Source organism: Camarhynchus parvulus, chromosome 5 (genome assembly GCF_901933205.1).
Source record: "Camarhynchus parvulus chromosome 5, STF_HiC, whole genome shotgun sequence".
NCBI lineage: Eukaryota > Metazoa > Chordata > Aves > Passeriformes > Thraupidae > Camarhynchus > Camarhynchus parvulus.
Genome location: NC_044575.1, coordinates 25553932 through 25568373, shown reverse-complemented (window position 1 = coordinate 25568373; position 14442 = coordinate 25553932). Strand labels below are relative to the sequence as shown.

The 14442-nt window shown below is 37.2% G+C and overlaps 1 protein-coding gene across 2 annotated transcripts in view; it reads left to right on the top strand.

Annotated features, from left to right (window-relative positions):
- TMEM87A (transmembrane protein 87A) overlaps window positions 1–14442 on the top strand; it is a 22820-nt gene extending 8378 nt beyond the window's left edge. Inside the window, exons 7-20 of one of the 2 annotated variants that reach the window (XM_030949166.1) lie at window positions 1214–1361; window positions 2040–2101; window positions 3981–4164; window positions 4946–5045; window positions 5783–5876; window positions 6137–6208; window positions 7851–7959; window positions 9079–9137; window positions 9345–9448; window positions 9813–9886; window positions 11045–11106; window positions 12014–12069; window positions 13263–13293; window positions 13619–14442. In XM_030949166.1, coding sequence (XP_030805026.1) covers window positions 1214–1361; window positions 2040–2101; window positions 3981–4164; window positions 4946–5045; window positions 5783–5876; window positions 6137–6208; window positions 7851–7959; window positions 9079–9137; window positions 9345–9448; window positions 9813–9886; window positions 11045–11106; window positions 12014–12069; window positions 13263–13293; window positions 13619–13660 — 1197 coding nt within the window. In that variant the 3' untranslated portion in view covers window positions 13661–14442. Of the gene's footprint in view, window positions 1–1213; window positions 1362–2039; window positions 2102–3980; window positions 4165–4945; window positions 5046–5782; window positions 5877–6136; window positions 6209–6761; window positions 6831–7850; window positions 7960–9078; window positions 9138–9344; window positions 9449–9812; window positions 9887–11044; window positions 11107–12013; window positions 12070–13262; window positions 13294–13618 lie in introns of both variants that reach the window. The other variant, XM_030949169.1, reaches the window with a different exon arrangement.

Below are 14442 nucleotides of genomic sequence, written 5' to 3'. Positions count from 1 at the left end.
TATACTTAAAAAGTTGACTGATTACTTCTGATTTTAAATTCTGTAGTATTTTTATTATATATTATATTACTAGGAACATTTCTCAAAATAACTTCAAATTTAATGTCCTGGATGCCAAGAAAGAAAATGTATTTTACTCCTTGTGTACATAAGGGGCCCTTTATTATAAAGCTAAAACACAACTAGATGTGTGCAATTACAAAGTAAAGAATCAATGCAGCAAGAAAAGGTGGCATTTTGAAGGCAAAATTTGTGTATATAAATTTATCAATTTTCTTTCAAGTTTATTGTGTTTCTAAGTTTTATGTTTTGTGAATATTAGCATAAACTTTTTTTTTTGGTAATATATATAATCTATTTGCTTTGCATCTTGTAGTCAAGAGGTTTCTTAAAAGAAATACATGCTCTTGATACTGTCTTTCTCTGGGAGAGGCCTTTATAAAAAAATCTTTGTTGCAGTTCTGCAGTAGTCATGGGAGTGGCATACATGTAGATAGTCTAAGTTTTAACTTTAAAGCTCTTAGTAAATACTTTAGTTTCTGAGCAGTCTAGAGCATCTTCAGTTGTGGAATTAACAGTTTTGCATGCTGGAACTCAAAGATACCTCTGATTTGATGTATGGTGCACATATTTATCTGGACAAGGTTCCTCTGTTAGTTCACTGCCAGGATTTGAGCTTTGCAGTATGAGAGCTGTTGCAGGGACTGTAGTAGTAGTGTCCATAGGAAATGGCTACTATGGAAATCTTTTACAGCTAAGCTACTTCTGTATTATGCTCTAGGATTCAGCCTTCACCAGGGAGATGAGTTCTGTAGCTCTGCAGTTCCCAAGCAATTGACTTCAGCAGGAATCTCTGTGGTGATCCTAATGCTTCTGTAGTGAAAAAAGTGTGATACTTTCTTGAATTCTTTTTAGTTGTTGCAGTATCTTTGAGTACTTTTGCAGTAAGCCAGTGTTAGATTTGCAAAAAAAGTCCTGATCGTCTCCCAGGTCTTTCAGGATTCTTCTGAATCAAACAACTAAATTTAAAGTGTGATGTCTAATTAGTACCTTTAAAATTCCCATATCAGATATTTATTAACAAGTTTTAGGTCTTGGAAGAGATGAAATTTATATTTACATGAAGCTACCACACATATATGGCCAGTCTACTTCCGTCTTTTCCTTGTCTCCTTGACTGTGCACTGTTCACGTGGAGCTGTTTTATTTTCAGGCAATGAATGCTGTTATCAAAACTTGGCGAGATGGGCCATATATATTTATTGTGCAGATTGCACTTACAACTGCAAAGGATTCTACTGCCAGACTTAAAAGAACTGAGAGAACAACACCTTCCTCATATCAGAACAAGCTCTTCACAAGTAAGATAGCTCTTTACAGAGTAAACTGAAAATACAGCACTATTTTATGTATTCCCAGTCAAAGTATTGTAAGGTACTCTTAGCATATACTGTATGGTTCGATTTCATAAGGCACTGTCTTTCACTTCACATAGGTAGAATATTACTGCTGCTCATTTAAGAAAAGAGGTGATTGCTTCTGTCTTGAAGATCCTAAGACTGTTCTGTCACTTTACTGATAGAACTCAGGAAACTTCAATCCGAAGCGTTTCAATTTTGAGGCTTGGTTTTTTTGTTTCAGAAATGTGCAGACCAATACAGCGATCTATACTAATAAGTCAAAACTTAGAGTATAAAGATCATAATTATCACCTTGATATTGTATTATATTTAACAGTGCACTGATAACCTATTCAAACTTTAGAGAAGTTTAAAAATCCTCTTAAGAAGTGAACTTACATGTGTTTCTGAATTTTTCCTGTTATACATGAATGTCCAGCAAAAATTACTTTTAAGTACTGCCATGAGTTACTTGGTAATGGAATGTGTAATTTTCAGCTGCCTGCTTTTGGCTGAGTATGGATTTTAAAGGCCTTCTGAAGATGTGGAATTTCTTTACACTTATGTGAAAGTCAATTAAGTCCTGGCTTCCTCCTTTTGGTTCTTGTTTGATTTTGTAATTGGATTGTCTTTTGACAGTGACAGTAGAACTGAAGGGGCCGTATGAGTATCTTTCTCTTGCAGACTACCCTCTGATGATTGTAAGTAAAGCAACTTTTCTTTGATCTATAAAATTGTCAGTTGATTTGAATGTCAATTAAATACGCTGCTGTCATACTTCTGGAAACACAGAGCTAGTGTATCAGGAGCAAAAGTTACTTAGCTAAGGGTGGTTTTTGGTTTGATGGGCTTTTTTGTTTTTTTTTTTTTTTTTTTTTTTTTTTGTACTGAGTACAGGATAGGGAAAACAGACAGAGATTTCAGTTCCTTGCATGTGCTGCCAATGTTGTCCTTCTCTGGATTGTTTGAATTCATGGTTGTTAATTTTTTGTTCCTGAAGTTATCAGTATTGTTAGCTCTAAACTGACAAGTTTTACTGGTGCTCTTTTTCTCCTTAGCTCATGTCTTAGAAAATCTGCTATTCTGTGCTTTTGTTTGCAGCTACCTTTTCATTTGTCACTGCTTTCTTTGTTCTTTTATAGCTTAATCTTGCTTCCTCCACCAGCTGTCTTACATCCCCCCCCCCCGTGAGGAGGTCTTTAACACTGTTTAGCAGTGAAAGCATAATTGAGCTACAAAGAGCTAATCCCCTTGTTATTCAAAGGAGCTATTGACTTGGTTTCTAGTTTCTTCTGTTGAGAAGGCTAAACAATAAAGGAACTTAAAATGTTTATGTAGTGAAGACAGCCTTTAGCTGGGGATCAATAACAAGTAAGGTCTCTAGTTTGACTCTATTGGCAAGAGCAGCCTGTCAGTAGTGGAGCCTGGCAGCATTTCTGAAACACACATTTTACTTCCTGGAGAAGCAAAAAGCCTCCAGCAGCCCTATTGAAATGTAATTCATCAGTGAAAATATCCCATGTGACAGGACCAGAAAAGAATCTGTATCTCTAAATGTTTTCTCAATGCAGCATCTGCATGTGAGCTGTCTCACCTAGGTTCTTAGCATTTGAACTGCATGGATTGGTCAGGTGTGAAAATGTGTAAGGATCAGTAAGCCACTCTCCTAAGGAAGGTGTTTTCAGTTTGTGAAAGTTTTGGTGGGTTGTGCAGCTAAGAAATTAAGTGTTTGCTTGGTTTCTAAAAAAAAAAAAATCTTACTTCTGAAAGAGGACACTGCTTGATTATTAAGCACTGTCCTGTGCTTTGGCTAACTACTTCCTGCTATTCACTTAATGTCTTACTCTCTCCTAATTCCTCATTTTGCCTTTCTTTGGTATGATTAGAAAATTCAGCATTGAGTAACACTGTCAAGCTTATTGTTTGCTGTATGAGACATACCATGAAGCAAGTAACACTGAACCAAACAAAAATCACAAAATCTTAATATTGAAATGAATATCTGGATTTCTTTGTCAGCTGCAGGTTTTTTGCTGACCTAAAACTTGGTCAACAGCTGAGTTTGCTGGAAATCAGCTTTTGAGAAAAGTTGTCAAATTATTTGAACACAGGGCATACAAGCAGTGGTTGCTCATCTCTATTCTGTGGAATGGTGTCTAAAGGTGGTCTCTGAGTTTATTTGCAGAATACTAGAAATTGTAAATGTATGATGAAGTTATTAATAGAACAATACATGAGAATAAATAGAGTTTCTAGTACTTGATGATTTGCTTGAATTCTTACCTATTTGGAATCTAGTAGCATGTATCTTCCTTAGAAAAAATTGCCAGACTATTCTTCAAGGGAGAAATTGTGCAGAAATTCAGTTACTCTCATTCCCTTTGTTGGTAGTGAGAAATTAGACTCTCACTGTTAAAGAGTCCAGAGAAGACGAATGAAACAATGCTTGTCTATTTAAAAACTTCCAAAGTTGCTATACTAGAGGAGAAAATAGAGTTGTCTTATAGCTGTGGAATGGAAACAAGGAAATTATTTTTCTGGGTCTAAAGTTCCTATGTCTTTATTCTTTTTGTGCAATAGTTTTTCATGGTGATGTGTATTGTGTACGTATTCTTCGGTGTTCTGTGGCTTGCGTGGTCAGCCTGTTACTGGAGGGATCTCCTGAGGATCCAGTTCTGGATTGGTGCTGTTATCTTCCTGGGAATGCTCGAGAAAGCTGTTTTCTATGCCGAGTTCCAGAACATCCGCTACACGGGCGAGTCTGGTAGGTGGCAGCTGCCTTGTGCAGGATAATTGAGGGGCATAGCACTAATGGCTATGCTAAATTAGGGTGGCAGATACATGTTAACTATGTGGTTACTTGAGGATTGTTTCAAAATAAAGAACAGAGAACTAGAGTTTCTGTATTTTTGTATGTTGTAAACATGGTGCTCTGTGTTCTTCTAAAAATAAAATTCTGCTGCTTTCTCTGACTCCTGAGAGTAGTGTCTTAGGTATATAGAATGCTACATTCTGTTGCTGCAGTGCTGGTTTTAAGTTTAAAATAGGACTTGCTCACTGTATCTTGTAATTAATTTCTCACAATTGGTAATGACCTTGGAAAGATACTCTGAAACTCCTTGTTCAACATTAAAGCATTGTGGATAACTTAGTATTCAACTCATAGCCTCATCATCCGTCTTAAGAGATTCCCTTTACCTAAAACTTTTATTCTGGTTTTGAGTTTTCAGGCTGGATGCATACAAATGAAACACTGCAAGTAAAATGTCATTATGACTTTGCTAATTGGCCATACCCATGGTGCAGGAAGTTTTGTTGGTTGACTTGTTTGGAAGGGTATCCAGGCTGGATGTAAAATTTTTCTGTAGCTTTTTTTTAATGCTAAGTGACATATCTTTTCTGAAAGCTAACTCCAGATAATAAAAAGATTATACACTTCAGTAGCTTACTTTTATGTCTGGTCTCATACTGTAATTGCATGCAGTAGTTAATAAAACAGAAATTACATTTTAATGCCCTAACTTTCTCCTCTTTGCTTTTGGTAGTTCAAGGAGCAGTAATACTGGCAGAACTTCTTTCTGCTGTGAAGCGCTCCCTGGCTCGAACTCTGGTCATCATAGTCAGCCTGGGATATGGGATAGTCAAGTGAGTAATTCTGTTACAGGTTTTTTGTGATCTATTTAAAGGGTTTTCACTATTGGTTTTTAAGGATTTAGGGCAGTATTCATCTCCCTTTACTTTGCTTGATTAAAGGTAAGTGCTTTATTTAAGTGCTCTGAAGATCTAGACTTCTTCTCTAGTAATCAGAGACAGTTCCATACGGTGATTACTCTTCTTTCTATCTACTTCTGTGTGCTACTGTAGGGTGGGTTTCTGAGTCATTATTGAGATGCTCCACTGACTGGAATGGGAAATTTATGGACCTGCCTTCTGAGCGAGGGGAAGCTTATATAAATGGGGTAGGGTCAAGACCCATTGACAGGGGAGGGGGGTCTCCTTCAGTAAGATTGTGGCTCATTTGTCTGTCCACAGCTGTATTCAATGGTATAAACACATGCTAGGTGGCAGTGGGAATTTTTGGCAAGTGTGGTTTTGCTGGGGACAGTGGTGAAGAACTGGGATGAGACTAATTGAAATGGTCATAAAAAGCTAAACAGGTTAACTAAGAAACAGGATTGTTGCATGTCTCTCCCTTAGTCACATCATACCTGAGACAAAATGAATAGTAAGTTTCAAGCATCATAATAATATTTCTGGATCTAGATGTGGCTTGTTACAAGGACCTTTTATTCGTATGCTTCATACCTTATGTTTAGATTCAAGTTGACATGACTTTACTTTTTGGTTTCCACTTAATCTGAATTTCACTTTGTTTCCTACAGACCTCGCCTTGGAGTGACTCTTCACAAAGTAGTTATGGCTGGAGCCCTTTATCTGTTATTTTCTGGCATGGAAGGTGTTCTTAGAGTCACAGGGGTCAGTGATAACTGCTTGAATTTTCCCATATGCCACAGACATATTGGCTTGTATGTACTTGTGTGAACAGCTACTTTCCCTGCCCCTCCCCAACAACCAAACCAAATTCCCACTGCTCCAGTTTTGGAGGCTGTGCCTGAGGAAGTGTGTGTGAGTGGTGATGCTACTGGATTCATTAAGTGCCTCTTGGCATGTAGATTTCTGTTATTCTGGTTTTGGGATAAAGTATTTAACCTGTTGTATATTTGATACTTTTCCAGTTTTTCTATGACACTGTGGCTCTGATAGCAAACTTGGCCCTGTCCATGATTGATGCCTGTATTATTTTGTGGATATCCTTTTAAAAGCTGCAGAATGTATGACCTTGTTCCTAGCTTATTATTTCTGTCTTGTACTTGAAATGAATAAAAGGTGTTTTGCTTGTTTCTGTTAGGACTTTGATAAGTTTATGATGTACATGCAAAGGCAAGTTTTGCCTTTTTAGTCAAACTCATGGTTGCCAGTGAAGCTTTCAGTTCATCCATGGATAGTGTAAAAGATTTAATTACTACACCTCTAACCAGCTGGTTGCTAATTTTCTGTAACGGAAGTGGCCAGAGCAATTAATCACAGCAACTGCCTCAGCAGAGACTCCTTTTAACAGTGCTAGATTGACTTAATCTGGAAAACTGCTTCTTGCCTTGCTGGTGGAGAACTGACAATGTGGTATTGTCAGTTCCTCTCTGTACATTGGACTAAACTCTTGGTTCAAGCCCTCTGTTTCTGTAGCAAAACTTGGAAGTGTTGTGGTGGCATATTGTTGGTTTCTCATAAAACAGCCTGACCCTTCTTCTCTACTTTGTTTTCTTTTCAGTTTGTTCTTATTGGCTCTCTCTTTGTCTCCAGGCCCAGAATGATCTTGCCTCCTTGGCTTTTATTCCCCTGGCTTTCCTAGATACTGCCCTGTGCTGGTGGATATCCTTCACTGTTTTATTTGATGGGTTGTGTTTTCTCTTGAATTTGTTTTTTTGGGTCTTTTCTTGGCTGAACTTTTTTTTAAAGTAAGATCTAAGTGTATATTTTTTTGTACTTCTGGTAAAGGTTATAGAAGTTCTGTAATTGAGTGTTCAGGTAAGCCTCTGCTGTTTTTCCTGAACTGGATGTGCTTGTGTAAAGCTGCTCCAAAATATAGTCTCTCTGTTATCAGTCTCTCATTGTTGAGTGTGAAAGTATTTTGTCCTAGTGTACCATGTCATGGCACCAGAGCAGTAGCCTTTGAAGAAATGAATCACTTTATGTTTTAGGGAGAAGGTTGCTTAGCAGCATCAAAACTAAAAGTCTCTGTAAAATTTGAACTAGTCTTGAAGTAAGTGACAAAATGAGGCAGTGTTTATTTTTGGGTGTCTTGATGTATTCATTTTAAGCAACCATAATCTTGTGTGACTTTAGCAACTGACATCAAATGCTGAACTTCTGTATGGCAAAATCCTTCTAAAGTGTTCTTAGCTAAAATCAATGGCAAAAACTGTTTAAAATGTGAATAGCTGGATGCCCAGCTGTGATAACCACAGTTTTCCCCTATCATGATGTCTCTCCTAACCACTTGTTTTGTCACTGTGGAAATAAAGCAGAAGAAAATGTGAAGGCATCCATATGCATTAAATAGATCTTAACTAATTTCTGGTTTAGATTTTCCTTTTCATTTATCAAAAGTGTAGCCAACTCTTTCCTGAGGGAAAAGGCCATAGTCCAAAATAGAGGTTTGGATACCATCTTTGTGTGACAAGAGTTATAGGTGTAGATGACTAAATAACATGAAAAGGACAGATTTTGCTCTCTGGTACCTTTGTCATAGCATGAATCTTCTCCTGAGAATAGTCTAATTTTTGGGAGGGTTAAGTGTGTGATTGAGAGAGTTGTCAATCATAAAGTCTGTATCCTCCTAAGTTTGTGACTAGCTTGTCCCTTCAGAGACTTTTCCTTGACTTTCCGTACATATTCATCAGCTTAACTCAAACAATGAAGCTGCTAAAACTTCGAAGGAATGTTGTGAAACTCTCTTTGTATCGGCACTTCACCAACACACTCATCTTGGCAGTAGCAGGTAAGCAGAAAATATTTCCTGTTAAATAAAACCACTTTTCATTTCCATATAGGGATTGATTTGCAGATTTTAAGTTTGGTGGCCTTTCTGTAAGTACAGTCAAAATTCTTGGTATTTCTAACACTTGACCCATTTCTAAAAATGGGTCTTTGCCAAGTGTTATGTTGATGTTTCAGAGATAGTGGAGTATTAGTCCTTATGTTAACAAGATCAGTAGTTCTATGCAGCTCCTCTAACAGAGCACTTTTGTCCCACTTCAAGCTGCTAGGGTCAAAAGTTTATTATTATCTTATGCTGTTAACTTCACAGAGATATCTTTTGCCAAAATCATGATATTGCTGTATGCAATGGGTTTTAAGATGTCTGAAGATCAGAGTGATTCTTTGAAAAACTGTATTCTTAGTTTTGTAGCGTTATGCCCTCTCTATTCTGGAAGAATACAGATTGAGTTTCTTTTTCCATTTATATGTGATCAACTGAATTTCAAGAATAAATTTGTTGGTGCTTCCAGGTTCTCTGCTATAAATATAATGAGCAGAAAAGTTTAAAGACTGTGCTTTTTTATTTAAACAAAAAAAAATCAAAAAAGTACATTCCTTTTGAAAATTGGCTCTGATGAAATTCCTTTCAGCACCTGGTTCTTGGTCATCTCAAAATACTTCAGTGGAGGGAAGTCTTTTCTAAAACTGTGGTAAGAGCATGGTTTGAGTGTTGGAACTGCTCTGGGTCAGGATCTGAATGATTAAGGCATTCAAGCAGATCACATTGTTCAGTTACTTCACAGGTAACGTCAGCTTTACTTGTCAAGTGATAATGAAACCATGGTTTGAATGCTAGATGAAAGTGATACAAGAATAATGAATAGTAGTTAGGAGTTGGTTAAATACTCTGTATTTGATTTATGCTTTGTGTCTGTAAAGAAACATGAGTAAAATATACTAGTCTATGCCTAAATTTCTAAGGTCAGTGCAATAGATCCATCTCTTGTTTTCCAAAACTATTAAATTGGATTTCAAGACTTGAGGTCTTTGATCTTTGCTTGGGAAACACGGTCCTGTTAGTTGGGTATTTGAATGGACATCTTTTGTAGTAATAAGCTTGTTTGTTTGAATATTGCAGCATCTATTGTATTCATCATCTGGACAACCATGAAGTTCAGGCTGGTGGACTGTCAGTCGGTGAGTTTATATTAAATGTTTTCTACAATTGCTGCCTCTTGATAAGTTTATATTTGGCAGTGAGATTGTCACAAAGCACCACAGGCTAAAAGTATCACTTTTACAGGCAGTGAGCCTCTTTGACAGATAGTTCATCCTTGGAAAGAGATGAGGACATGACATTTCTTGCTTCACAACATCTTTCATTTATGCTGGTTTTCTTGGCAGGACTGGCAAGAGCTATGGGTGGATGATGCTATCTGGCGTTTATTGTTTTCAATGATCCTTTTTGTCATCATGATTCTGTGGAGACCATCTGCTAACAACCAAAGGTTCAACTTTTCTTACCTCTTTCTAAAAATCCTGGGTTGTAAGAATGGTTGTTTATTCAAAGAGTACTGGTGGGTGATTTTTAGTTGCTGTCCACTGATCAATAAGGATACTAAGCAGTGTTTGTAGGGAAAGGTAAACCTAGAGAAGTTACATACATAAAATCCAGTCTGTTTATGGTGGTCAGCTTATTCCAAAAGAAGTAACTTAAGCATCGTGTTAAAGACTGACACTAAACATAATCAATGAGATTCACAGAATAATCAAGCCCTGTATGTGTTGGAGTAATGGATCTCTTGGGAGACAAGAGATAGAATACTAAGGTAGCTTTCATTCTTTCACTTCTTTCACAATTCTTTCACATAGGTTTGCTTTCTCACCACTGTCAGAAGAGGAGGATGATGATGAGCAGAAAGAGCCAATGTTAAAGGAAAGCTTTGGTAAGAGAAAAAAAATTTTCCACTCAATTTCAGTGTTGAAGGCAGTTCTGTGGAGGAAGGTATCTTGCTCTCTGGTAAAAATTGCCATTGATACACAGAATTCTAGAGGAAACACTGGCTTTGTGTTTAGTATTTGCATCACCTGTTTAATTCTGGGATTTTCTGTTGACACTGAAAACACTGCTTCTGCTGTGGTTGCTTTGCCATGTCCAGTGGGCTTTGTTTCATTAAATATGTCATGTCTTAGGTTTTAATCTAGTTGTGATGACATGGATCTCTTGGATATTGTTGCTAGGCAGAGGTTTAGTGTGCAGTTCTCTTTTAAAATCCCATTTAAGAATTTTCATTTATTATCTCTTCTCTCAACTGTGAAATCTTCTTCCTTCTCTATATTAGGGCTTAGCATAGGAATGTCCAGTGTAAATGTAGGAGTGAGTATGTTTATTCATGAAATTGTCTTTTGTAGCACCTCTCTTTATAAGCTGTGTGAAAGGTAGGGCTACATGGCTACTGCTGTCTGTCCACAAATCACTTATGCTGGGATATATCAGTGCTGCTTGGCTTGTTTAGGAGCTGAGGAGAAGTATGTAATCCATTTGGTGCATTTGGCAAACCAGCACTATATGGCTGCCTGCCAGGCCACATTGCTTTTCAGCTTTTAAGGCAACCAAGTGGCTGGTGAGCAGTCAGTAGGTAAAATAAACTTCAGGAGTTGCCTGTGTCTCAGAATGGTTGAGGTTGGAAGGGACCTCTGGAGGTCATTCTGTCCAAGCCCCCTGCTCAAGCATGGTCACCCAGAACACATTGCCCTAGACCGTGTCCAGATGGCTTTTGAGTATTTTCTAGGGTGGAGATTCCACAGGCTCTCTGGGAACTATGTCTGAGTTCTGTGCTGCTGATGTCTGGCTTAAATAAAAGGACTAGAAATTTATATTTCCTAGGTAAAATTGTAAAATTCAGGAGAAACTACATACTCCACCTGTCAGGAAAAAATACTGCAAGCCTTTCAAAGGGGAAGCAGTCGAAAGCATTAGCTTGTCTAATTCTGTCTCTCTGACTGAGATGAAATATCCTGAATGAACACTCAACACTTTCATGTACAGTCTATGAACAATTATAATACAGTTACCCCAATCTTTTTCCTTTTTTCGGCTTCAGAGGGAATGAAAATGAGAAGTACAAAGCAAGAACCAAATGGGAGTGTAAAAGCAAACAAAGTTGTGAGTATGACCTCTGTACTTCAAAGAATATAAGATTCATCTCTTCTTTGTTAACTTTTTGGTTTGCCTTGGAGTGTGAGTGAGCCAAAGTATCATAAGTTTACACAGTACTGCTGAAAAGAAAGTAAATACAGGTTTCTCATGAGATTTCCTGTAAATATGATGGGAATGTAAGAATTCCGTCTGTTCTTCAGTAATGTTTCCACAATTCACTGTAGATAGAACTGTATAATACAATATTCTGATAGTGATTAATGTATTATTTTAACAAATCTGTCAGTCTGAGAGGGAGGCTGAGCCATATTTTAAATAAATTGCCCTCTGATTTTGAGATTGGTGATTCATTACATGAATGGGGTGATGTGTATATTTTTATGTACCTACCTAAATACTTTGGGGGGCATGTATTTTTTTCTTTGTGGTTATAAGCAAGATGTTTTCACATTCATATAGGAGGCCTAAAATATGTCTTGGAATCTTTTCATAGAATTCGTGCATAAATTTAAAAGTGGAAGGTACCTGTAGGAATTCATTATAATAGCAATCATATTTTTGTCATTAGCATTGTTTTCTCAAGAGTTGGTTGCAGCTGTATACTACTTACCTGAGGATAGATAAGATGAAAATTAAATTTTTCTGTTTTGCAAGGGGGTGGTGTTTAGGACTGTTACAGAGTTCTCAGCAAGTGGGTGCGTTTCTCTTTACTTTTTTTTTATCCTTGAAATGTGTTTTCTGTAATCCAGAAATCAAACTGAGTGAGTTTTTTTGTGTGTGTTTGTATTTAATTTTTAAACTGACATTATAAATACCTTTTTTTTGTTAAGTAGGTTGAAAAGAAAAAGGCTTGCATATGACAGCATTGTGGAAAAACTGACTTTTGTTTTCTGTTTAATTTCTGTGCTTGTAGCAAGAGGATGACCTGAAGTGGGTAGAGGAGAACGTTCCTTCATCCGTGACAGATGTGTGAGTATTTCTGTAGTCTCAATAAAGGCAGGTTCCTTTCCCACAGGAATACATCAGAATGCCTTATCACTTGTATGCTGCACTTCCATTGGCAGAGGTTGGGTTCAGCCTGGCACTGGCCTCTGATCCCTTGTCTGGAATCTGCAGGGGTTGCACACAGGCTGACTTAAGGAGCAGTCTCTTGCAGACCATAGAGTGGTCTGCATTTTACTGAAGTTAAAACAATGTACATAAATCCAGAAAACAAAGAACAAACAAACCCCTTTCTAGTGCTCTGAGAAGACCTTTGAGTATCTTGCTGAATATAAACCATAGACTAATGTAATCCAGTTTTCAGCTTTATCTGGAACATGTGATGTCATTTTTGTTCTTGTGGTAATATAGTCAGCTATGTACACTGTCTATATCTCTTCTGCTTTTAATAACTTTTACATGCTAGAAGTGTCAGTGCCTGTGTCTGCATTTTCCGTAACAAAACCGAAGTTCATAGATCCATGTATTCACAAATTTGAACAGGTAATTTTGGCAGAGGATCTGGATTGAAGTACTAAACTTTGCTTGAACTTAGGTAAAAAAAAGAAATTAGGTGAAGTTTTAAGAGGAAGAAAAGTGCATTTTCTCAATTAAATTTATTTTTCCCAGTTCTAGTACTTATTTTTTGGAGACTGATAGGATTCCTTAAGCAAAAAAGGACTAGACTGGTATAAACTAGGAGAGGACACTTTGAGGTAATCTGTTGCAGGGTTTTCTGTTTCTGAGAGTGTGATCAGGGTTGCGAAGAGCCAAGATCCCAAAAAATGGGAGATCTGTTGTAGCTGGAAAAGCTGAAGTGCCAGTAGAACTTGTTTGACTTCTGGGACCTGTTTTTATAACATAGTCCCATATTGTAAATGTCTTCAGTGCAGTTCAGCAGTGTTCCTGTATGAGTGAAGCAGCTTATTTCATTGCAACTTGAAAATTGTTCACTTGTTAATGAGAAGCATAATAAAAAAGAATAAAAACTGTGAAGGTCATTAAGGATACTCCTTGGGCTCTTCCTTTTTTGTGTATCTTTCTCTAATTTCTTAAAAATTGAAAGGTCTGCCTTCATTGTTTTTTTTCTGTGCCCTAAAAACATAAGGTTGAAAATGGTTGTCAGTATGCTCTTAGTATGTGCTCTAATTATTTTAACTTCTTTTTTCCCCGCACTGCAGGGCTCTTCCAGCTCTTCTGGATTCAGATGAGGTCAGTAAAGAAATCTTCAGTTCAAATTAGTCTTCTGACATGCCAGGGGAGTCATGAGTCAGTTGATAAGGTCTTGGCTTATCAGAACTGGACTCTGCTCATGTCAGCACTACAGTAAAATACTACAAGAGGGGAAGGATAGTGGAAACAACCACAATACAACTTCTTAAAGTACAAATGTGTTCTAAAATAAGTGGTGTATCTGCTATGTAAGTTGGACTCCTAACTTAAAATGCATATGAGTGTTGTTTGTTGTGAATGTGCATGTTCTGAATAATGTAAATCTACTGGGGAAAATTACAAGATTGGGTATTTTATTTTCTAGGAAAGAATGATTACCCACTTTGAAAGGTCCAAAATGGAATGAAGGAGTAGCTTTTTGCTCTTGGAAGTGGAGACACCTCTTTTAAAGTTGCTTGGTGGAGGAAGTGCATCCTGCTGATTTGTCTTTTGATCTCAGCCTTGAAAGTTTGATGCTTTAATGTCATGGAGGGTGTCTTGCTGTGGAGGAAGTTCACAAGGACATTATAAACCTTTTGAAAATTTGAATTTAAAGTTGCTGCAAGTTTGGATTTTTAAGCAATTGACATGTATACTATTCCAGCACCTTCTGTAACTTTTCAAATATTTAATCTGTGAAACTAAAATTCCTAATGTTTGCTTGAGGAGTTTATATTTTGATGTTACAATTGATACTTAGAGGTGAACTGCCTGTACCTTTTTGGGGGGAGGGTGGAGACAGATAAAAATAAGCACTGAAGAAACAACAGACCCATTTTCTGGTAGATAACAGCTGCTGTTGTATGTCATGTGTTCAACATGCATGAAAGAGTTTTAGAGAGACGCTCCTGTTGATGAAGAAAATGAAGATGCCAGAAAGAAAATATTTGGAAAAGTTACAGTGATACGAGTTTTTAACAAAATCAAGTGCAATTTTATTCATAACACTGTGTATGAAAGATTTTCTATTTTAAATGCCATTGACCTGTAGGTAGCAGCTGCCTAGAGCTAACACTCACTGTTGTGGCACATCTCATTGCCGGCAATGTGGTGGATGCCTGGAAAAACGATTTGCCCCTACCTTTCATGTGTTGGATGATTTAATTTAAAAAAACACCCCAACAAATAAAACAACAAAAGTAAACATCA